The sequence below is a fragment of the Motacilla alba genome, chromosome 1 (genome assembly GCF_015832195.1).
Source record: "Motacilla alba alba isolate MOTALB_02 chromosome 1, Motacilla_alba_V1.0_pri, whole genome shotgun sequence".
NCBI lineage: Eukaryota > Metazoa > Chordata > Aves > Passeriformes > Motacillidae > Motacilla > Motacilla alba.
The window spans coordinates 56,164,992-56,188,413 of record NC_052016.1 but is presented as its reverse complement, the minus strand read 5'-3'; the positions used below and the strand labels follow the sequence as shown (position 1 = coordinate 56,188,413).

The window sequence follows — 23,422 nt, the reverse complement described above, 5'->3', positions numbered from 1 at the left end:
GGGCACATGGTAAGGCCATCACGTACTCTATGGAGAAGTGGAAGAAAGCTGCCCCCCCGGGAACATCCCAAAATCCCAGTATATCATTGTTCTAAAGAAAGCAAGGAGGAAACTGCTGTGGCCCTGCCTGCCCCACAAGTGTCCTTTTGCTGGAGTGAGATTCAGAGAGCATGACGAGGGGTGGCAATATGAATTCAGGCTGTCTGTTACCCTTCCCAGAAGACTATCCTCCCAGGACAACCAAGCAGTTATCAGTCCCTATATACAAGGGGCCCTGCTGATGTCCAGTGTGTTCAGTGAGAAGTTCCTCATTTTAGTGTGGGTACTAGGCTGGAGGTCCCAGTGCACTGAAAGAAGTTCCTACCCTTGACATCTTGTAGCATCAAATAAATAAGACAAAATACGAGAATATAATGAATACTAAAAAACATATAATATCAATTACGAAGTGTTTGCATTGACCAGAGCTTAGGCACATTAAAAAGGCAAAAAAAACCCCAAACCCAAAGTACTCAAAATGATGGGGTCTTAAAGTAACATTCTTTCTCCAACCAATTTCAACAGCAAGATTAGCCTGAGGATACAGTTTGCCTGATCTCCTCTTGCCCCATGATAGGCATCTTGGAGGCGCCCTGTGGACTCGGAAGCTGCAATCAGTATAATCACATTTTTATACAGAAACAGTATGAATGGGAAATTAGAAGATCAGTAATCTCTTTGCTTAGAGAACATGCTAACTCCTCAGCAGAGGAAGCTGTACTTGAAGGCATTCATACAGAAAGCGTTACACGAAGAGAGGAAATAGAATGGCACAGGTGCGATAGGATTTTGCCTGAAAGATGTTGGAGGGAAATAGAAACTTTTAAGCAACATCTATTTCATAACAAATTTTACATTACTTACATTTCCTCAGATGTACTTCCTTGCTGCCTGTGCAATCATTTTTGGCCATTAACAGAAATAAAGACACCACATGAAATACAGCAAGTATCAGAACCTCAAGGACTTCATGCATAAAGAATCCATCCTGGGAAGCAGCAGCTATCATTATTTTAATCCTTTATTTACTGTTTCCTAATGCAAAAAACCCCATGCTGCTCTCCAGCACCTCCGAACTCTGTGTTACCATTCTCAGTCCTGTTAAATATGCAGCTGGGAGCTAATCTGCTTAGCAACCAGCACAAACATCTTGCACCAGAGGAAAAGGAAGGCTCCTTGACAAGCAAACTTGGCTAGAAGCCAGCTAGAAGACCCAAAGGCACCTCAGTCAAATGTATGTGTTTTCTGAATAAACTATAAATTAGTAAGAGGAACAGCAGGGACAGGCCAAGCCAACAGTGATTTCAGGGCATACCCAAGCAGGTGAGCCACTGCACTGTTACTATGGCAGGTACACAGAACAGATGAGAAGTAGTTGGTTCTCAGTGCAGATTTTCCACTATGCAATCTGTGTAGCTGAAACAAAAAGTTTGGCTTCCTGATGCCCCTGAGTAACTGCAGCACTGTCCCTGCAGCAGCAGGGGTGGGCCCTCATCAAGAAGGTACCAGGTTGCCCTGGTATGGCCAGATATATGTGGCACATACTAAATGAGATGAATCATTTTGGGCTTCAAAAAACATTTCCACAGCTGCACTGTGGAAAATGGGATTGCATTTGGGGTGCTCTCAATAAAAGCAACCCAACAGAAGTGAAGGACCAAATTTAGGCATCTTTTACAGAGGCAGACAGGAAAAGGAGGAGCAGGGACTGATGTTACTGATAGAGACAAAGACTTTGAGGATGTGGCTTCAAAGTCTTCCAAAGCCATTCAGTGCTACCTGGGCATGGCTCTCACCTTGTGCTTGCAGCTGTGCACAGAGGAAAGATGGTGGCATAGGCAAAAACATCTCCACAGCAAGCAGCTGTCCCTCTGGCTCAAGCATGTCCCTCTAGCCCACTAGAGCATGTTGCTAAATTCTACAAGAAGTCACATCCCTGCGCATGTTCCCCCACCAGATCCATCCCCAGGACCTGTGAAGGCTTGGGCATTTTCTGCTGCCTGTCTTACAGAAGAGGAGGCAGCAAAACAAGACATGTAAGAGCCCTTCACTGCAGCAGGGAGGAATGCAAGAAGATCCTCAGCTGCTCTTCAGGCTAGCCACTGAAAACATTCTATCAGAATTTTATTCACATCATGTCACAAGACCCAAGAACTTCAGCTGCAATTTGGAGACATAAATGCATGAAAACTCTCCTGAGAACTGACAAAATTCACCCTCACTCTGCAACATATGGCGGGAAATTTAAGAGAGGCTGGGACACCTCTGATGAAAAATAATTGTCAAGGATGCAGCATATTCAGAATGAAAAAACATAAATTTTTGGACTCCATTCTGACAAAAGGTCAAGACAATAATGACTCTAATGAGGCAGAAAACATCTAGGAATGAGTCTTGGCTGCTCCAAATAGTAAGTAAGGCAGATCAAGGCAGACCATATGTTCTGCTAGAATAAAGCATATGTTTTAAAGGACAAATGATTCATGAAGGGTTGGTTAAGTGGGATGCATCATGAGCAGGTACGGAAGTTCAGGATGCTGCTACTACAAGCAACTGTCTGGGGGGAGATGACAGCCTAGTATTATCTGTACATGGGGGTAAAAGAGAGGACAAAATATACCAGAGTTGGGGGTGGCAGTATTGCAATCTAGTTTCTGAATATATTAACATGGAAATACCACATTACAGGAACTCCTGATATTCACAGAAATAATCCTTCCATTAATCTTCACTTGATTATAGTGACTGTTTTCATAACAAGCAAAGCTCTATCTCTGATGTGCCGTGTAGCACAAGAAATAATAGATTCAGCCTTAAAGCATGCACAGCTAAAGATGAGTAACAAATTTTGGAGAGAATTGTGCATCATCCACAATGACAAACAGAAAGCTAACAGAGTGGAAAGCAGGCAGGTCAAGAGTAACCACTGTCCATAGCTCATCTTTAAAGATAAGCCATGGCATTGGAATTTAAGGTATGAATGGATCAGAGCTGACTTAATAGAGAGTTACAGTTTAGTTACCTGTTCTGCTCACTTGCTTTCTTTGTAGAAGATAAAACAAAAAAGTGCCCTGGGAGGTAAGGGAGGCCTTAAACCAGCAGTGACTTCTGATGAAGACACAGAGCTTTGGCAGGCTTCTCTAATCATACTGAACCACATCTCCCATTGCTAGAGCCACAAGCAGCTTGCACACAGGAAACATTGCAAGTGCCAGGATCTGCATATCTGAATTTCTCTCCTTGAGATAAGATTCATCCATGCAATCACAGGTGTCTAAATGCCATTTTTTGACATCCTTATGCTCCTGTGACATCTGCATGGCATTGGAGGCATCAGATGGTCAAACAAGTTAGAGGGGATCTCCTGGGCTTTCCAAGTCAGCACAAGAAACCTACAGTCACACAACTGAATCCTTCTCAGAGTGCCTTTCTTGTGTATTTTACCCAGGCACTATTCTTCATTATGTGTTCAATACAGCTCATCTATCTCATTTGTGATATCTTCTTTTGGACAAAAAACCCTCCAAAACTCTGCAAAATCTTCCACAATGAAAATATCTTTCTTCTCAGAGGATAATAAACTGTCCCTCAGTCAAGGCCACCCTATCCAAACAAGTCCTTTCCCAACCAGGCTTTCTCAGACAATACTTAGCCAGACCTGAGCAGGTGGCTGGAGACCTGAACCTTTCAAGTTCATTTTATAGGATAAACATGTCATTTTAATGCCTCTGATATGGCAGTGTTTTGTCCAGTGCATAAGCAGCATCCTGTCTCTGGCACTCACAGGCAGATCTCCAAGGTTCACAGTCCTGATTTTTGTTTATGGTACTTTTAAAGGGCAGGGCTTTGTGGCACAAAAGCCATTTTTATATTTCAGCGGCTTTAGAGGGCAAGATGTGGTATGGAGTTCTTTAATGCCCCTTGTGCTGTGGCTAGATCCCTAAGGTTCTTGCAAGGGAAGGGACTGCACTTTCATTTATTCTGAACACAGTGTGACTGACTTCAGACAGTGTTGGAAGGAGGTGACTTTCTCTGAGTGAAGAAAAGCTCATGAGCATACTGAGCAGGTCCAATTAATTCAGAGCACCCTGCCTTACCTCTGGTTTCTGAATTAGACCCTAGGAAAAACCGATAGTTTATCTGTATGTAAATATGCTCACAGTTAAACTCCCCTTTTTCTCCATAAGAATTCTCTATCCTATAGTGCAGTTGTTTGCAAACTAGCTTAAAGGGCTCATTCTCTGCCAAAGCCTACTTATGGGAGAAGAAAGGTTTATTTGCCCTTGACACGAGAAGTACATTTAAGCTGGAATGACAATCATGACTCCTGTGCTATGCAAGGTGAGTCAGTGCTCTCTGAGGAGGCTTTCAGCTCCAGATGGTGCAAGAGCTACCTGACAGTGAGGACCACTGGTCTGACTGCAGCCAAAGAGGAACCTCAAATTACATTGTTGCAGTGGCACAGGAGGAGGAGGAGGATGTGATGTGTCTTCAGAGGAGGAAGCACCTGAGGGAAATATTCAGGGCAGGTGTACCCTAATTACAGATGTGGCCAGCAGCAGCTCACAACAGGCAAGCACAGATCATAGGGGCTTTACCTGCAGTGCCACGACCCAGTCCAGCATGGTCAGTTGCACTGGGGACCTGGAAAAAAACCATTTTGCTTCTCTAGAAATGCAAAGGCTTCAGTCTATGATAATTAGCAGCTGTCACCTGTTATGCAGCTCCTAGAAAGGCCCACCTTCCCTGTGCTGATGCAGATGGGTTGATAAGGTGAGCCCAAAATGCCTATCACCTCTAAAATCCAGTGCTCCTTCAGCTGTCTGTGCTAACAGTATCACACTATGACAAGGCTGCTCTTTTCATCTCCCCCAGCTGCAGCTTGGGATACTTGCTTGGCATGGAATCATCAGTGCTAAGAGGACTCAAGGATGGGCTGAGTGACATGTTGGCTTTTAAAGTAAAAAGCCAGGAGCAGGTAAATGAGGTAGGGATGTAGAAAACAAAAGAGCTTTTTAAGCAAACAGCAATGGATTTGAGGATGGACAGAAACCCAAAGAGTGGTGCTTCTGTGCAAGGCACATCTCAGAAATGCCCTGATAGGATGTTTGAAATTAAATTGCTTCGATGGCAGCTAATCAATCCACATGGCTGGACTACTGTAAGCAAAACCAAGCAGTAAGTTTAACGTCTTTCCTTATTGCATCATTTCATTTTAACTACCAAATGTACCATTTGAAACATAGAGAAGGAACATTTAACTTGACAGTATCTCTCTAAACACAGCTAGTTATGAGGCTAGCCATTAAAATATCAAAAGCTGCTAATAAATATCTACATATTATTACCAGTAACAAATAGTTTTTAACAGCTTCATACAGCGGGGTTTATGATGACTTATACTGGTGCATTCATACCGAAAAACACACCTCTACTGCTTCAGAAGAGATCTATAGTAGACATTATATTATTTCATACATAATAATTTTTTCCTCCCTTTCTGGAAGAGAAATATTTCATAGGTAAGGGGTCATAGAAAGGGGTTGTAGCTAGTGATACTAATAAAGCATTCAGAGACACCAACTACCCTGAAATACAGTTTAAGTCACATAAAGACCACCACAAAGGAAGGAAAAGCATTTACTTTTCTTCTGTACTATAGAGAAGATTTAAATTTGAAAAAAACCTATTATTTGAGTTAAAATCTTCCAGGCCATCTCCAGTCAGTTTTCTTGTCACAGTATCTGATACCACTGCAAGTTTCAGCACACACATTTCCTAGTAACTAAACTACATTTGAAAGATCTCTTAAGGGCAGAGCTCACCACCACTGTGTGCAGCACAGGGCTTTGCATCCGTCACAGAGCTTCTGGCTGGACAACACCATTTGCTCTGCTTGCTAGCAATGCTCATTAGTACTTGCGAAGTCCTGAGTACGTTCACAGGGTTCAAAAATTATTTGGATTAATAAAACCCAAATCAACTCCCATGTAGGGCAGTGCAGAGAACAACTGGGTCACTAGATCTCCAGTGTGTGAATTCTTAAGTAATTATAAGTGCATGTTTAAGAGATTAAGTAGCACTGTCCAAGGATTCAGAAGGATTTTAAATGCTGAGATATTTATCAGGTAAAATATATATATAACTCTCAATTGTTTTCAGTGATGTATTAAATGCATGCAAAATCTTTCTCTAATGTAGCTTCAGCTACAGTTCAAAATGAGGTAGGCTAACAAATGTATTTAGGACAATGAAAAAAAATAAAAGAAATCCACATGTGGAAACAGGACCAAAGGCTTTATTCAGAATCCTTTGAAGAAAATTCTCCTGTGTTTTTTAATCAGCAGTGTGCTGGTGCAAGTGCTGCATGTTCATAAAGTTTTAGTGCACCCTTTCTTGCACTGGGGTCCCTCTGGCATTGGGTAGGTTAAGCAATTGCTGGTATCAAATTAATTCACTGATTTCCACTAGTAACAAGTTACTGCATCTTAAATTACAGATAAACTATTCCAATAGAGTAGAGAAGAAAATGAATAAATGTATCTTATTAAAAACAAAACAAACAACCAAATACCCAAACACCAAACCAGAAAAAAACCCCAAACGAACCATTTAAAAAACTGAACATGCCTGAGCCATTGGAAAGGTAAGATGTATAGATCAGCTGAACAACAATTAGAATATTTTAGCATTTTAAAACCAGATAGATAAATATGTCTTTACTCAGTGTGGCTGAGATGTGCTGTGGTTTAGCAAACATCATATTGCTAAGGAGAAGGTGGAACATCTTAATGTACTCACTGCTGCACAATAATTAAGAAGAAATAATTTCCTGCAATTGCAGCTCATGCTGGGCAACCTCTCCTACAACCTCATCTTACAGATACTTGTAGTTTTACTTTATTGGGTTGGTGAAGTGAGCTCTGGTTGGAGCAAGCAGCGAATACCTTCTTTTTTAAAATGCTTTGCTTTTCTCCTCTAATCCATCACTAAAATACACAAATTTACCTGAATAGAACTTAAACTTGGATGCCCATCTCCATTTACAGAAGGTTTTGAAGGTGAGAAGGAGGATAAAGCACATTTTAAATTGTCATGCCTTCAACCTGCAAGAGACTGGAGCTGTAGGAGCTCAGCTGGGTGAATGCCATACCAAGAGCAGTCAGCACAAAAATACGAGAGGCACTGCTACATCTCACAATTTGCAAGAGAAAGGACAAGTCTAGGGGGCAGTCCAGATCTTTTGGTGCTTCCTCATGATGCATTTCTCCAAGGAAAAGCTTGCAAGTAGTGTGTTTGCCAGTCTTCACAAGGACTGGCTAAGGAGTTGGGGCTTTGGGTCATCTCCCTGGCTATGCCAGCAGTCTGATTGGTATCCTTAGGCAAGTTTATATCAGCTCTGAAAGATTTAATTTCCTTGACCTTGATAGGTGATTGACTTCCATTATGAAAAGTTTTACAAAGTGGGATTTATATTAGCTTTCTGTAACTAGTCTAGGTCAGGGAATCACACTCATGCAAAGTAGAAGAAGTCCACAGGTAAGGAATAGAAAATTATCAGAGGTCTTTGAAAGCATGGCATAGGAAAGAGCTGAAGCACATGGATTGATTCATTTCTACTGAGGGAAATGAGATGAGACATGACAGGAGTCTTCAAATATGTATTAGGCAGAAACAGTTCTCTGCATGTGTACTGGGCAGAAGCAATTCTCTGCATCCTCTTCATAGAGAAGAAGACAAGCAGGCATCAACCCTTGCAAGAGAAATATAGGTTAGACATCATGAATTATTTTCAAAAAATATAAAAGGAAACAAGCTTCCTAGTCAAGGCCCATACTTTTCTAATGTGATAAACAACAGAAGAGAAAATCTGCCCCAAACCATGCTCAGTGTTACTGTTCATCCATCAAGAGGAAGGACTTCTCACCAGGCTTCCCTGTTTTCAGTGACCCTACATCTCTATCTCTCTGGGAAAGCTTTGTGAAATGCCTTAAACATAGTCATTGCCATTTTTTAATGAAAAAAGTATCTTATTAAATAAGGTCTTTTCTGGCTACATTCTGGCTATACTTTTACTTGTGCAGTAGAGTATAGTACACATTAGTACCACATTTCTAGGCTCATGTCTTGTGGTCTATATGAAAGCACCTTTAATGTCTAACTTCCATCTTTGCTGGTTTTTGATTAGCCTGCTCTAATTTCCCTGCAGTTCACATGACACAGTTCTCTCTTTTCCCTGTGCAGTTTTAACAGGGAGGCAGCTCAGCTGCTGGTTCTGTAAAAGAGTTACCCATGGGACTAACTGAGCTCCAAGAAACTGTTTCATAAATTTGAATACTTTGATATGATAAATGCCAAAGCTAGCTTTACAGAGATGAAGGACTATATCTACTTCACTGCTGAAACACAGCCATGGAAGTTCTCCCTCAAATCAGGAAGTCTGGAGAGGACATCGTTGCTTCATATAAAAGCATAAATGTTCCTAAAACTTTCCCCAAGGAAGCAGAGCTTTGTTCCACTGGAGCTGAGAACAAGTGGCTAAGTGTGACTTTTTTTTTTTCAGAACACTTCAGACATGGTCTTGAAGCATTATCATGCTCCTGCTGACATGGTTTTTGTGAACTTCTCATCCAGTGCAGTGTTCCTACATCTGGTGGTCATTTTCCCTGTTGTAGTCCCAGAAAGCCTGTCTCTGGGTCTCAGACCAAGTATCTTGGCACACAGCAGGTTCAGAGAGCAGAAGGCACCTGGGCTTCAAATATCCCACATAAACCTTCCAATATGCTCCAAGATGGCTCATGTGAGAGCTCCTCCTTTCCACAAGGCAGAGATCACAACACTTGCCTACCTCCCAACAGTTTTCTGGAAGAAAACAAATTGTCATTTACCAACAGCTTTCAACAGAAATTTCTTTAGAAATATCAATGTATTAAATTGCATTTCAGAGGCAAAAAATTGACTGAACAAGTTTGTCCACTGAAAATAAAGTTTTCTGTGTCTGGCTATGTCATGCAATGCAGAAATGCTAAATTCTGTCACCACACTGCATCCCTTCAGCCAGCAGGAAAGTGCAGGCAATTTTTACAGAATTGGTGGAGCTGGTACTAACATTACTGTATAGAGAGACTCTCCATATTTCAGCAAACTGGAGCTCTTTATGCTGTTGTAAATAGATTAATCTTCAGGTGTCTAATCTTTGTGGGGGCTTCTTTAAACAAAAGTGAGATATTTGAAAAAGTAGGTTGCTTTTTATCTGTTATTGTTGGAGTTCCCACTTGCAGTCACAGTGGAAACACCTTGTTCCCAAGTTCCCTGGATGATATGAATTCCCAGCTGGTGCTGCAGCAGACTGCTGGAGACCTCTCCTTCCAAGGTATACAGAATTGACTAGGCCTTATGAAGCCAATGAAAACAATTATTCAAGTTACTATGAGTGCAAGTGATCCTTAAGCCCTTAATTACTCCCTGTACTTGTACTGTTTAATTCCCACGCATCACTCTGAGTTCTTGGAGAGTTTGTCTTGAAGCCCTGTGCTGAAAAGCCCCATGGCTCATGGACTGTTTAGGACTCCTGATGCAGGGTGGGTGCCAGGGCCACCCCCAGCTAAGCTGTCCCTTCCCATCTCTCAGCACCTGCAGATTGCTCTGAAAATTTTTATACCATGTATCCATTTTCTTTGAATCACTACCAGAAAAACTGCTTCATCTCCAGGACAGTACTGCAAAAGAAGAAGGGGAGTGTAAAACCTAAAGCCCCGCAGCCCTTACCAGATGAACAGCAATTTATATAAGGTGATTTGTTCATGTATCTTTGCTAAAATGTTGCCAGAACTGCATAGTTTAAAAAGTGCTAAGCAGAATAGAATGCAATAAAAGTCCAAAGTCAACGGTGGCTTATTTATCTCCAGGTCTGCAAGCCAATGCTGAAGAGAAGTTAAATTTAAATAAATTTATTCAAAGTGTAACCAAAATGCTGTAAATAACATACCACTTGTTATGCAGGAATATGCACTACGTATTGGGGGACATAAAGCACACCAAGTGCTGTACCGACCTAGTTTATTTTACTTCAGCAGGCTCCTACATCTCGTGTCCCACTCTCAAGGCAAAATTGTATTAATATTATCAGGTCCAGCGCCAAGCCAAGGACAGGGATCAAGAAAGTTGAGAGTGTTTGGTTCTCAGCTGCACCCCCGGTGCAGCAGGACCCCCAGATTCCGAGCACTGCAGCTGAGAAAGGCGAAATGTCCGAAGGTGCCAGCAGCCGGCTCCTCGCCCGCACACTCACAGGCAGAGGCAGCAGCATCTTGTTAGCCACAGGCAGAGTTTGTGCACGCTCACAGGGCTAATGTGGCTGAGCACGTTAGCCACCACAATTGGTTCGGCCAGCCCAAGCTGCCCATGGGAGATGCCAGCACACCTGGCCTGGCTCCAAGTGGCAGGGAGACATTATGTCAGGCAGTGGGAGGATGTTGTGTTGGCGATGGAAGTTGCAAAAACTTCAGAAATCCAAGTCTGGGGAAAACTCTGAATTCTTTACAATCCACCCAGTGAAAAACATCTAAAATCTCCAGCAGAGCTTTCTTCCCCAATAAAGTTCCCTCTAAAATACCTATACAGTGAGGTAAACTTTCAAACAAGTACGCAGTGTTTTCCTGGAAGCATTATCAAAGCTAATTACATAAACATTTCATTAGTTAATTACAAACTGCAAAAAAAAGCAGGGTGAAGCTTTGTGTCTGCTGTAGAAGAGGCAAATGTTACCACAATTGTTATTTAGCACCAGTCTTCCAAATCATCAATGGGTGCCATGCGAGTGATGGGCAGCACCCACAAGAGAGGGAATTCCTTGTCTAAAGCCATGAGAGAAAACAGCAAAATACAGATAGTTGGAATTAAACACTAACAGAATGGCCACATTTAAAGAAGTATAAATGGGCGTTATATGGTATTTTAGCAGGATAATCATTCCAAATATCTGGCTACCTGGGCAGGGGAGAAGTCATAAATGGACCTGGCTACTTTGCTTCAACCCTGCCAAGATGCTTCCCACCAGCCTGGCAAAGGGCAGAAACCACCTTCTGACAGCTGCCAAGATACTACTCAGGGAAACGTCCACGATCCACCCAATTAAAAAGAAAAACAAAATCAAAACTTGCAGTTACAAAACTGTGGGCTCCATGAAAAAGCCAGTTTTATCTAAAATATACAAATCTTTCATGTTTTAAACTAGTTTTACTAGTTGGGCTGTTTTTTAAACACGATAGCTGGCGTGCTTCAAAGTGGGGAGTACCAAACAAATCATAGCTGCAAATTGTTTACCGTGACAGTCTACAGTTTTATCTTCCAGCTGTCACTGATAGCAAGCTTCTATCACTTAGTGAGCTGCTTGGAGGCTTTTCTCAATTAATCTGAGTTTTTTATCTGCAGGTACTTTTGATTCACACAATGGGTAGAGGGATGACAGTTCAGGAGTGCACACATTCCCCGAAGCCATCACGACTGAGCTCCAGAGCAGGACTGCTGGTAAGCCATGCATAATTCAGCACATTTCTTAGAGCATCTATCGCTCTGCCAAAGAAGTGGGACTGACTTGTGTGCACAAGAGACAGTTTCTTAGCATCAGCTTTTTTCTTTTAAATTTTCTTGCATCTTTCCTTCTGGTTTAAGCTTTTTTTAAGCGACACCTTTTTAAACTACATCTTAGACATTTTTAGAACATACTCCCAAACTATTCTTTGGAAAGCATACAGAGACCGTGACGCTACCTCCTATTCCTCTTTCCCACACAGTTTGACAGTGTACAGGCCTGTTCTGTATCTAAATTTACAAGCTGTGACAAGTGATAAATATCCCAATTCTAAAACACTATTGTGTACCTCTGAGACAATTAAAATTCCTTAGATACCTAGATGCAGTACATAATACATTTAGTCAACATTAGAACATGTCAGAGAAGGAATGTTTTATCCCAGGACACATCCAAGCATCTAAAAATAGGCCTTCAGTTTAAATTAAAGTATTGTAATAACATTCATTGGGAAATCCCCTTTCCTCAGATTACAAAAGTAATATTAACTCATAGATTGTCTCATGTGCAGTAAGAACTGAGTAGAAGAGTTTATAAAAACAGAAAATAAATTATATATTCCTATTTTTAGGAGAAAAAATAATCTGGTTAAAAGTGATGTATTTTTAATTCTGTCGTTTAAACCCAAAAAATCATGCCGTACACTTGAGGGCAGAGACTGAACTCCAGCCCACACTGTTCCTTACAGTTTAGCAGCAGGGCAAGGCAATGCAAGTGTTTCCAAGGTTTGACTATAAGATGTCTTGATTGAGACATGCCATTTTATTCAAAACTCAGCATTCCTCACTCAGTTTTGCTCAGTTGCTCTGGAGGTTGTGCATACCTTTCCAGAAATGGCAGGCAGGAGCAGAGTGTAACTGCAATGTGTGATGGACAGGAAGTTAATCACTGACTAAACTTCAATATTTCACCATCAAGGCACCAGAAATGCACAGTATTTCTGAGATGCATGGCAGTCGTAGGAGACAACTCATCTACTACCTTCATTTAACTTCAGTTTCTGCTTTTAGTGGTGAGGTAGAAGGGCGTCTCCTGACTCTTCTCTGCAAATTAGAAGCTATTTTCTTTCTTTGTACTAGTTTAATTAAGGACTATAATGGAATTCATCTTCTTTGGGAGACTTACTTTAAATAAGAAAACAAATAGAAAAGACTGGTGTCATGTTCAGCTGGAGAAAGGTTCGTGACATGCAAAAACTAACTGATCTGGCCTGGTTTTGTCTCACCAAGGACCACTGTGCAGCATTAGTGTTGCTAGAAGTTGGTGATGGCATCAGTCCAGCAGCTGGCCAGTGTATGCATCCATCTCCCTTGTGTTCTGGTTAGCAGTTTTTACCTTTTTACATAGAAACACACACTGCTCAATGCCTAATGGCCCAATGCAGGCCATGTGCACTAAAATACCAGAGAACCCTTATGACTGCCTGGTGAATCAGCACACAGGGAGTGACATGCCCCATGCTGAGACAAACCCCACTGATGCACGATCCGATGTCGAGGTTTATATGGGAACACTGACAGCTCTTCCAACGAGGTCCAGTTCCCACCTCTGAACTAGAGCACTTTATTCTTCCATCCTAAATGTTCATATTTCTGCATAAGTATTTCTGACGGTTTTGCCTTCTGTGGAAGTAGTGATGGCAACTTACACTGTGTCAAGACACATGAGCAGATCATGAAGTTGGGAAGAGCATATATTAAAGATTTACACCACGTAGCCCAGCTTAGTTGACTCCTTGCCACAGGGAACAGAGAGTCATAGGCATGTGTGTAAACCACAGAAATGGCAGCACCTTTCTCCTCCAACCCCACCAATTCCACAGGTAGACCCTTAGAGCTGCCACATGGGAAGCATACTACCATTTCTTGGGCTCATCTCCAAGGGACTGAACGTCTGCTACTGCTTATGGTGGTGTCACTGATGTCCTGTGTGACAACAGCCCACAGTTTCCAGTAACTCCCACCATAGAGGAAAAGACTGTGCAATTCTTCCTGTATTATTCAGCTTAGTGTTCTTGGTTGGAGGGTTTCAGTCTGTCATTTTTCTGCCAGCGGTGGTTTCACTTGTCTCAGACTTTAGTCAGCTTTCTCCCAGTAATTTCTCCCAATTAATTTAAAAGTTAATTTGAATTAACTCTGAAGTCCCAAGTTGAAAGCCTATGGTCTCACACTTATCACAAGACAAAGAACTACTACATTCTGAGCTGTTTACAGCCTCATGTAATCTTGTCCAGGCCTCTGGAGATTGCCAAGCAGCCATCCAGAAGGAAGCTGTTTAAACTGCAATTTTCAAGTTCTTGGATCACAACTAACAGACTCATGACAATAATGAAAGCTGCAAAATATGCTAATCCTTCCTTTTTTTCAGATATTCTTAAAAGCACCTAGAAGACTTACGTAAACGACCTCAATTTTAACCTGTTTGGACTAGTTTAGTGTGATGGAAAAAAATGTCATGAGTGATATTCCAGCCCAATCTCTACATGGAAAAAGTTTTTCCTCTAAAAATAGTGCTGCACTCTTTTGGCTGTAACTCTTCTCACACTACTAAATTAGAATTCACAAGTCTTCTGCAGGATTCCTAATGGGATCAAAGATTAGAAACATCTTTGAAGTTTGTCTTCCTTTGCTCCACTGTTAATACATACCTGCACTAATCCACCGTGGTTCTCCTCAACTAATCAGTCACTCTCCCTCGCAAAAGGGACAGTTTACAGGCTTTTTCCAAATCCCCATTTGTTTGTGTTCATTATCCACACTTCATTTTGCAAGAGCATACCATTTTGTTAATTGATTTTTCATGTTCTATAAAGAGAACAGTTTTGTTTTCCCAAACCTTTTGTTCTAAATGTGATTTGCCAGTCATATTTACAGTACTTGCAACTCTGGTCCTGTTTATTGCCGGCAAGGCAATTGGATTGAACTGTGTGTGTAACAAATTCGCAACACTTTACTTTTGGCTACAGCTGTTAATAATATGATTGCAAGGAGATCATCTCAGTTTCACTTTTTAAATTTGGTCCTTGTTGAAAGGGATCAAAGAAACACTGAACCTCAAGCTTATTTGCTTCTTGTTTAGGAAAACAAGCTAACAGCCTCACTGACCCTAAGCAGAAATCACACAAGGGAAAACATAATTTAAAAAATACTTTCAAAATTCCACAACTCCAAACTGTTACACAGGTATTTTTCTTTGTCTCACTGTGACTCAAAGTTGGCTCATAACAACCATATGAAACTTCTTGTATCTTCAAATTAATACTTGTTTTTTTGGGGGAAAAAGTTATCTTTGGAAGAAAGCCTATTATCACAGAGTCTGTAATGATTTTTGTCACTGACAGTAATTGGTTCAGTCAGGCAACTGTTTGATTTACTTAAAGATTTCAAAGCCAGAATGCCTCACTGTGCTCACTGGCTTCAACCTCACAGACAATACAAAATGTAGAATTGCACCAGAAGCAATATGTGGTGCTTTTTGAAGATGTATCTTTATAGAGTTGAATGCATCTAGATTACCACAGGCTTGAATTTCAGAAAGCACAAGAACTGGAGATGAGGTCAGTGGAATACACCCATGATAAGCCCCCTAGCTAGACTTCCAAAATTAACCCTTTTAAAATATTGATATATAAACTGAAATGAAACGCATGAGAGAGACAAGGTGAAGCAGAAAGTTTCTCTAAAGTCCTGCAAGGTCGTACTTCATTAGTGGGAGACTATGAAGATTTTTACTGTGATTCCTTTAGAAGGGAAGGAGAGAAAAAAAATTAGGAAAAAAAAAAAAGGAAAAAGAAAAAGAGAAATGGATGAGCTCTCATTTCTTCAAAGCTTTATTCCTTAATTTTTCTCTGGGCTAAATTAAACGATTAATCCATTTCAATGAATACCCACAGGGTTCACTTCTAAACGAGTATTTCTCCCCTCAACAGACAGAATAGGAAGATTAGAGTATGAAAAAGAGACAATTTATAGTGAGTTTTCTGGTCTTAAGAAGGGTTTTAATTTGGATGTGACAGACATGTTCCAGCTGCTCCTTGTCTTCATATTTTCAAAAGGACACTTTAAGTGCCACTGTTCTGAGTGCAGTGTCCCCAGAAAGATGAATGCTGTGCTTGTGCCTGTTACTGGCTCTGGACTGACTGAGGTTTTTCCCCAGACAGTAAAACTGACGCTGCACCACCAGCTCTCTTCCTCCTCATGTCTCTCTCACATCCCTACCAGAGGGGATACCCTTCAGGATCACTGAAGACTAGATGTTTTAAAAAATGTGATATAAAGATCGAAAAAGAAAAAAGGTTGCTTTAGGAATGGCTTCACTGCTTTCTTTGTATCCCTCTAAAAATTATTTAAGTTAATCATACCGCAATAAATAAAGTAGTCATGATCTCCTATTGACCAAGGAAGCACAAAATCAACCACAGGACACCTTTAAAATAAGGAAGGGGCTGATGAAACTCCCCAGTACAGGGGCACCAAACCGGTTGCCACAGTAGCTACATCCACCACACTGATCATTGAATCGACATTTTCCCACAGAGTTAAAGGACAAAGACACCTTGGGTGTCTGTAATGGGAATAATCTAATCCTGGACAATGCATTGCCTTCTCCAGTGAAACTGGTGTCTGGCAGCCTGGTGTGCAAGTGGTTTGAACTACTTTTTGCCCTCTGCAGATTAAACACTAAGAGTCGCCGTGACTAAATTAGGTGCACATAATCAGTCAAATAATCCCGTGTGGAAATGGGCCAGGAAAGAGGATTTGTCACTATCTGTTTCTTCCTTGTTGTCCTGTTACCCAATACATGCACAAACAGTTGTACTCTCCCACCCCATTTTACAGACAGGAAAGTGAGGTTGATCATTTAAACCACTTTTTAAAAGCCAGACAGAAATAAGTGCCAAAAACTGGAATTGGAGCTGCTGGGTATGAGCCAGAACAATTTTAGAACACAGACACAGAATCTCCCAGACCGGACTTCTTACACTAAAACCACTGATTTTATATGGCACTTTATAACAATAACAAACATGATGATTAAGCACTCAAGTTGAGCTGGCACAAGAGCTTGGCAAAATACTTTCAACATTTCTTTGCTCATAAAAAGCAAGCTTTGCAGAATTTAGCGTTTCATGGATTTCTTCAGTTTTGACAAACTTAAGCTCAGCAAAACTGAAAACCCTTTAAATATTTCAGGTTGGCACCTTCATATAAAAGTAGTTCTGCATTTCCAAACCAGCTTGATCTTCCTGTCTCTACTTATTCATTACAAGGGGTGGTAAGATCCTCCCAATGTGGAACTGCTCCCCCCTGCTATGTGCTCTGATGGGCAGGGGAAGAGGTAACAATGCAGATAGCAAAGACATTATCTAAGCTATTAAAATAATACCACATTAAAATACTATCACGAGCAGAATATCTAAAACCCACTGAAATTAATAGCCAGCTTATACTTCAGCACTGTTGTTTCAATCTCTGCAAACAGAGACAAACCTCTGTGCCCACACCCCCAAGTAATTATCTGAATCTTTTTTCCCCTCCATCATTAGCAACTAGAGTATGAAAAGTAAATGCTGCTAAGTAAAGGCGGCTAAAATGTCTTATAGCCCTTGCTCTTCCTGGCTGGCATACTGCACTTTTCCAGATGCTTCATCCCACAAAGCTGAGAGTCTCAATACTGTTCTATTTTAGTCCTATTCACAGTGAAATGATGGCATAAAGTGATTCTTCCATCAAGGCATTAATATCAGAACATGATCCGAAGGGGGGAAAAGAATTGAATTTGTCATGTAGAAAACTGAACAGAAAATCAGTCGTAGAAATATGATTGGAAAGTATTTTCATGCAGGAAATTCTTCACATTAGCATAATACTTGTGTATTTAAGAAAAACTGGTTTACCTGTCTACCATGTGACAATTTTGAATGTTCTACCCATTTTGGAGGCAATTAGGCATCTATTCAAGGCTTCTGTGCTCACTTTAATTTCTTCATTTCTCCACCCACCTGAATCTGACACTTTGACATTTTTGCTTATTAGAATGGAAATTCAACATTTAGCAAGGCCAGGCAATTCAAGGTCAAAAACCAGTGAGAAATATATATATTGAAGGAAGAATCATGGAAGTTTACATCAAGAAAACATGCAGTTTCATTTTCCTATCATTTTTAACAAAACAATAGCTGTCGTGAGATACTAAAACAATTTTTGAAATATTCATCACCATTTTCTTGTTCACTCCCAAAATAAATTGCTTCAGCACTCAGAGCTGTGGGTAGATATTGAATATCATTATGTCTTTTAGTCTAGCATGTCGACGGAGAAGAACTGCCTCTAACACCGTGCTATTGTTCTATTTAAAGAATCTCAAGCAACAGGGATTTCATCGCTTGAGTTGGAAGATTATTTAACAGACTAGTAGACCTTATGAAGTATTTCCTGATATTATACTGACATTCTTCCATCTCCTGAACTCATAGCAGTTAGCATACCTTAACTCATTCTAAACGATCCACCCTCCTTCCAATCCTCCACACATCAAACTCCCACGTGGTACCTACAGCAAGTTAGAGTCCGTGCTGATGAAGAACATAAAGCTAATTGTGTGAGCGGGACATTCAGCTGGTCACTCAAAATGCAGATACAGGCAAGAGAACTCTGAGCCCCTCAAACCAGTGAAACAGAAGGTACAGTCTGAGCCTCGTGTTACCTCACTGCAGAATCACAAGATAATACTGAGAACCACATCCCACAACTGTGGGCTTTGGTGGATAACCTCTCATGCAAATTTTATTGCGGCAGACACAGGGAAAACTTTCATAGAGTGCACTTTAAATTCCAAAGGAAAATACTCAAAGTTAAGTATTTTGTTATAAGTTGTTTAAATTGGATGTTTCTCTTTATGTTTACACAATTGTTTCTCTCCACTGTAAATCACAGTGGTTTCAACTTTAACATGACTTTCTAGTCATTCACTTTTTCTCGTATTTTGCAGAATACATTCACACTCCTCTTAGACTGAATTATCTCAGTTTTTCAATTCTAGTCAATTTAGACTGTAAACAAGCAACAAGTTTTTAGACATACTTTCTTTTTCTAAATAAAGAATAATGGTTTAAAATACCAGGCATTTTTTTGAAAACCTCAAAAGTAGTACACCAGATCTGGGGCTAAATTTGAATTTTTCAGGTAATCTTGAACAAAGATATTAGTGCACAAACCTATTTGTGCCACAGAACAGATCTGTGGCGTACTGGTAGCAGGACCAGGAGCTGAGCCTCAGCCTGGGCTTTCCCAGAGGTTGCCCCTCCAGTCTCAACACAAAATTGAGCAGGACCTCATAGGAGCAGAGCCCCTTTACAACTGATCCTGATTAGCAGCTGGTGGCAAGACTGTCACTGCTGGCATGCTATTGGCAAAAAGCAGCCTGGCTGATACCCACAAGCCTGGGATGGAACTCCAGGAAAGACCCAAGGACAAGCAGACAAGTACCAGACCTCAAAGTAAAGTAGACCTCAAAGTAAAGTTCATTAGGAAATATCCAAAAATGAGTGATCAGTGTGTTCTGTCTCACCACAGGAAAAGAGCACAGTCCCACAGCTTCAAATCCATTTAATTGTGTCAATCTGAATATGCAAGGTATCACCAGAAAGTTAACCAAGCAGCGCAGCACAGGCTCCATGCATATCCAGGCTTACTGCTTTTAGAGGGGTCACAGGAAAGGGGGAAATCTGGTAAAGAACAAAGTTGCCACATCGCAGCCCCATTAACAAACTTCCCCTCAACACAAACATCATGTCTCCTTATTCTAAACCAGTGGGTTTTATTCCCTAGACAGAGACACTAGCTGGGACTTCTGTGCAGGGTTTCCAGCCCTGGATTGGGGTGACTCCGAAAGATGGAAAAGTCTCTCCTCCAACCCGTGCCTTCAAAGAAAGACTCGGTAGTCCTCTGTTGTCTGTTCTTTAGGTTGTTTATTGTTGGTTATCTAAAAGATTCTTCTCCCTGAACTGCTGTGGCCCGTTCAGCAGCTCAGACAAAGGCACACTGCCCTCCCAGGGGGCTGGTGCTATCTTTTATATCATATATTACGTACTACATGTTTATACTTTTTCCCCAATGCCTACTATCTATATTGAATGGTGACTTTCTACTCTAAACCAATCTGTGAGTGCCAACATCACCAAAGACATGGAGGCTAGGAAGGAGAAAGAAAGAGGACAGGGCACACCCAAATTCCTCCATCTTAGAACCCCCTGACCCCCATGTACAAAACTTGGACCCCTGCGTACAAGGCTTAAACCCCCCTGTACAGCACTCAAAAATCCTTCCTTTCACTTCGTGACTACTTCTACTACAATACCTAAACTTGTGTGTGTGACTTGTAATTCTTCATACAGAGTTGGTAATTTGCTCTGTGGGCTAAGATCGAAACCCCACGTGTGTCTTTGGCTGCATGCCAGGGTCTCAGAGCCCCCTGCCAGTGGCTCTGGCCATCCAGGGCACCCAGAGGGATGTTCTGGATTCCGACACTTCTGAAGATAAAAGTATTTAGGCAGAACTAGCACCACAAGACATCTGGCAGTGGAGAGAAAAGCAAGAACAGGATCTCACCCAGGGTCCCTTAAAGAATCATTGTTTACCCTAAAACACTCTGTCCCTAAATTAAACCAGTGTTTTCCTCTCACCTAGCCTTAGTCATTAGCTTTTTAGTAACCTACAAAATGTCATGATTTTGAAATGAGCTCTTCAATTTAAAACAGTAGCAGCTCCTCTATTTATAACAAATGCACACTTGTAAGATGTTATCAACTACTTTTGTCCCCGTGACATGCAGAGATGCTGCTTAAATAGAAAATTGTGTTATGTGTGTTTGAAGACTTCTAAAGCTAGATAATTTTGCATTTTTCTACCCTACTGAGCTAGGAAATTAACAGTAAAGCTTTTTCTTGCCCTCTAGGAGACCTGATTTAGTCAAAGACATGATCTCAGGTAGTAGCTACAGAATCAGCTATTTATTTAATTTAAATAAAACTGTTCTTCCAGCAGACAGTGAAGGGAAGAAATAATATGTCATGCCAAGATTCCTGAGCCAGTACTTCTCCCCTACATCCTTTCTGTGCATGTTGAAGTGCACTGCTGCTCTGTGTTAAATAAGCAGCAGTAGAATGGAAAGCAACTAATTTGTGCTCCCTGGGTGCTGGGCAACTAATTTAACTCTTGCTGGCACACAGACTATAAATAGAAAAAGATGGCACAGTTTCATACAGATAACACTTCTATGAAAGTTAATAAATTACAGTGAGGAAGCACTTTTTCTTCCACCCTATCTGCCCCATGAACAGGAGTCATGTTGTCTTTAGTCCAAAGCAAGCAGGTGATGTTAGGAGTCGCCTTGTGTGGTGACTTACCAACTTACCCTAAACACACCTTCTCCTTCCCTCACCTTTGTCCAGGAGGAAGCACTATCTTTTTGGAACTACAGAGAAGTAAATACTTCTCTGTATTGACAGCTGAGCATGTCTGAGCCACGTGAGAGGGATGACACTTGGGAAGGGCTCATTCTCTTGCTCTCACATGGAGGTGGAGGGAAACTCCACAACAGCTTCCATGAGTTATCTAACTTGGCAGCAAGAGCAAAGTTATAGATGCTGTTTTTCATCAGGTGATGGGCTGAGCTCATCTCTACATGAATTCGTACAAGCAGAACACTTCCCCTGGGTAATTTTCCTACCCATCAAAACTGATCTTGTAATATGCACAAGATGGTCACAGCATCCTGATCCCAGCACTAAAGAGCGCTACCATCCTCAGCTGAGTCAGCTGAAACCAAATGCTTCCATGTCCTTCCAGTGACTGGAATGTGGTTTCAGTTTTTATGGGCTTAATGTACAAATATAATATAAAAAAATACACCAGAATATATAAATGAAATCAACTTCTTTTAAGAGAAATGAAGAATCGGATGTAACTTTCTATGCCCAAGATTGCTAATGCTTCTTCCACAGTTTTTTTTAATAGAAATCAATTGATTCAAATTCAGTAGCTTGGGGTATTTTGCTTTTAGATTTGTATGAACCTGTATACATCCAGTGTGTTCAAGGATAGTGCTGTACCTACAGATGTCATTTTTTTCAGATTCACACCTGAGACTGCTAAACAACAATATAACTTGCAGAGACATAGTTTAGATCTAATCAGATACCAGGTAATTCTGTCCTTAACACAGGTTTTATGTAAATAAAGACTAAAAGATGACAACACCAGATAAAAGGGGAAGTTTTCCAAAGGCATAAATGTAGGGTAAAAGCACAAAGCGAAAGAGGCTGACTGACCTCAAAGTAAAGTTTATTATGAAATAACCAAAAATGAGTGATCAGTCCAACAGTAAAACAAGATACAAGCATGTTTGGGGGCATTGGAAAAGTTAAAAGTCCCTGCTGACATTAGTCTTTTGCATTTCAATCACCCCATGTAAAGGGGAAAGAGAAAATCCTTAGGGTTTTGAACTATATTAATTGTATTTCTTTTAATTAATTTCAAATTAATACAAACAGTGAAAGATTTAGGACCCTGCAGCATCTTGTCTCCTCTGCTGCTTCATGTCACCTGGTGGCCCTGTCTGCACCCCTCTTGGGCTGATACCACTTGCTTTGATATTGACACAGTTCAGGCTCAATCCAGTCTTCAAAGAAAAACGGGCATGAAAATCCCTCCAATCCCCACTTCTGCTCTGAGCCCAGGGCATGTGCACATTTCCCAAGGACTGCAGAATCCAGTGGGTATTATTTTGTATTTAATAAAATTAACAGCCTTTGCAGAAAATAGGATTTGGAATGACATTTCTGCCAGAGGATCATTCAAAGTCTGGTAGATGTACTGCAATATCAGTCCTGATCTTTTTCATATCGCTGGCTCAATTTTTCATATCACTTGCTGAATTTATTATATTGAATATTAAGAAGCAGAAGAAAAGTAGATAAGAAAGACTCTATCTTCTATTTTAGATAATATTTGTCCTGTTCTTCATTGGCAGCCATTTACTTGCTAAACACAGTTCACTCTGTTTATTTACTATTTCAGCTTGTAAGAAGGCGTGTTCCAGGTAAAAACAAAATACAAGAAAGAATGCCTCAGATTCACTCTTAATGGAATTTTCTCTGTTGCAAGGAAAACCACCTCCTCAATGTTCAGGCCCCATTCATCTGTTACTATTAACATTTTAAACAGTTGTTAGAATTTAATGCTAGTTTATTAATATTTAATAATTGTTATAGATATTTTTTAAAACTTCACTGGGCAATCAAGATACCAAACCAAAGTCAGCGGCACAGAAGAGATTAGCGAGTACTGCACAGATTTCATCAGTTCTGAACTATATGGAAACTACAGTCTGGACAATCAATCCTGGAACACATCTGTTTAATATCCCTCCACAAAGAAGGGCACTTTTGGGACTTACGGTTAGTTGTCCTGCTCTGGTCGCTCTGAGCGCTGTCGTTTGACTGGTTGCTGGAGACAGAGGACACGCTTGAGCTCCTGACAAACCCAAATGCAGCCAGCTTAGCTGCTGGCAACCGTGAATAACCTGGGGGACGAAGTCCAGACGGGCAGGGCTTGGGGAGATTTGATTTTGCAGCACTTGGACATGATCCTTTCTTAAGATCAACTGAAAGAAGGAAAAAAGAAAGACGTTTTTGTTAAATAAATTAACTGTGAGACACTGACCACTATCTGTATCTCCCAGCTACATAAAGGCTGTACGAAGACTGAATACAAGTTTAAATGGCTGATCAGA

General features: G+C 40.9%; 1 protein-coding gene across 16 annotated transcripts in view; it reads right to left on the bottom strand.

Moving 5' to 3' along the window:
• Window positions 1-23,422, bottom strand: part of MTUS2 (microtubule associated scaffold protein 2) — a 271,533-nt gene that overhangs the window by 125,030 nt on the left and 123,081 nt on the right. For all 16 annotated transcript variants that reach the window (XM_038152134.1, XM_038152123.1, XM_038152163.1 and 13 more), the window contains one exon: window positions 23,087-23,293. In XM_038152134.1, coding sequence (XP_038008062.1) covers window positions 23,087-23,293 — 207 coding nt within the window. The remainder of the gene's footprint in view (window positions 1-23,086; window positions 23,294-23,422) is intronic.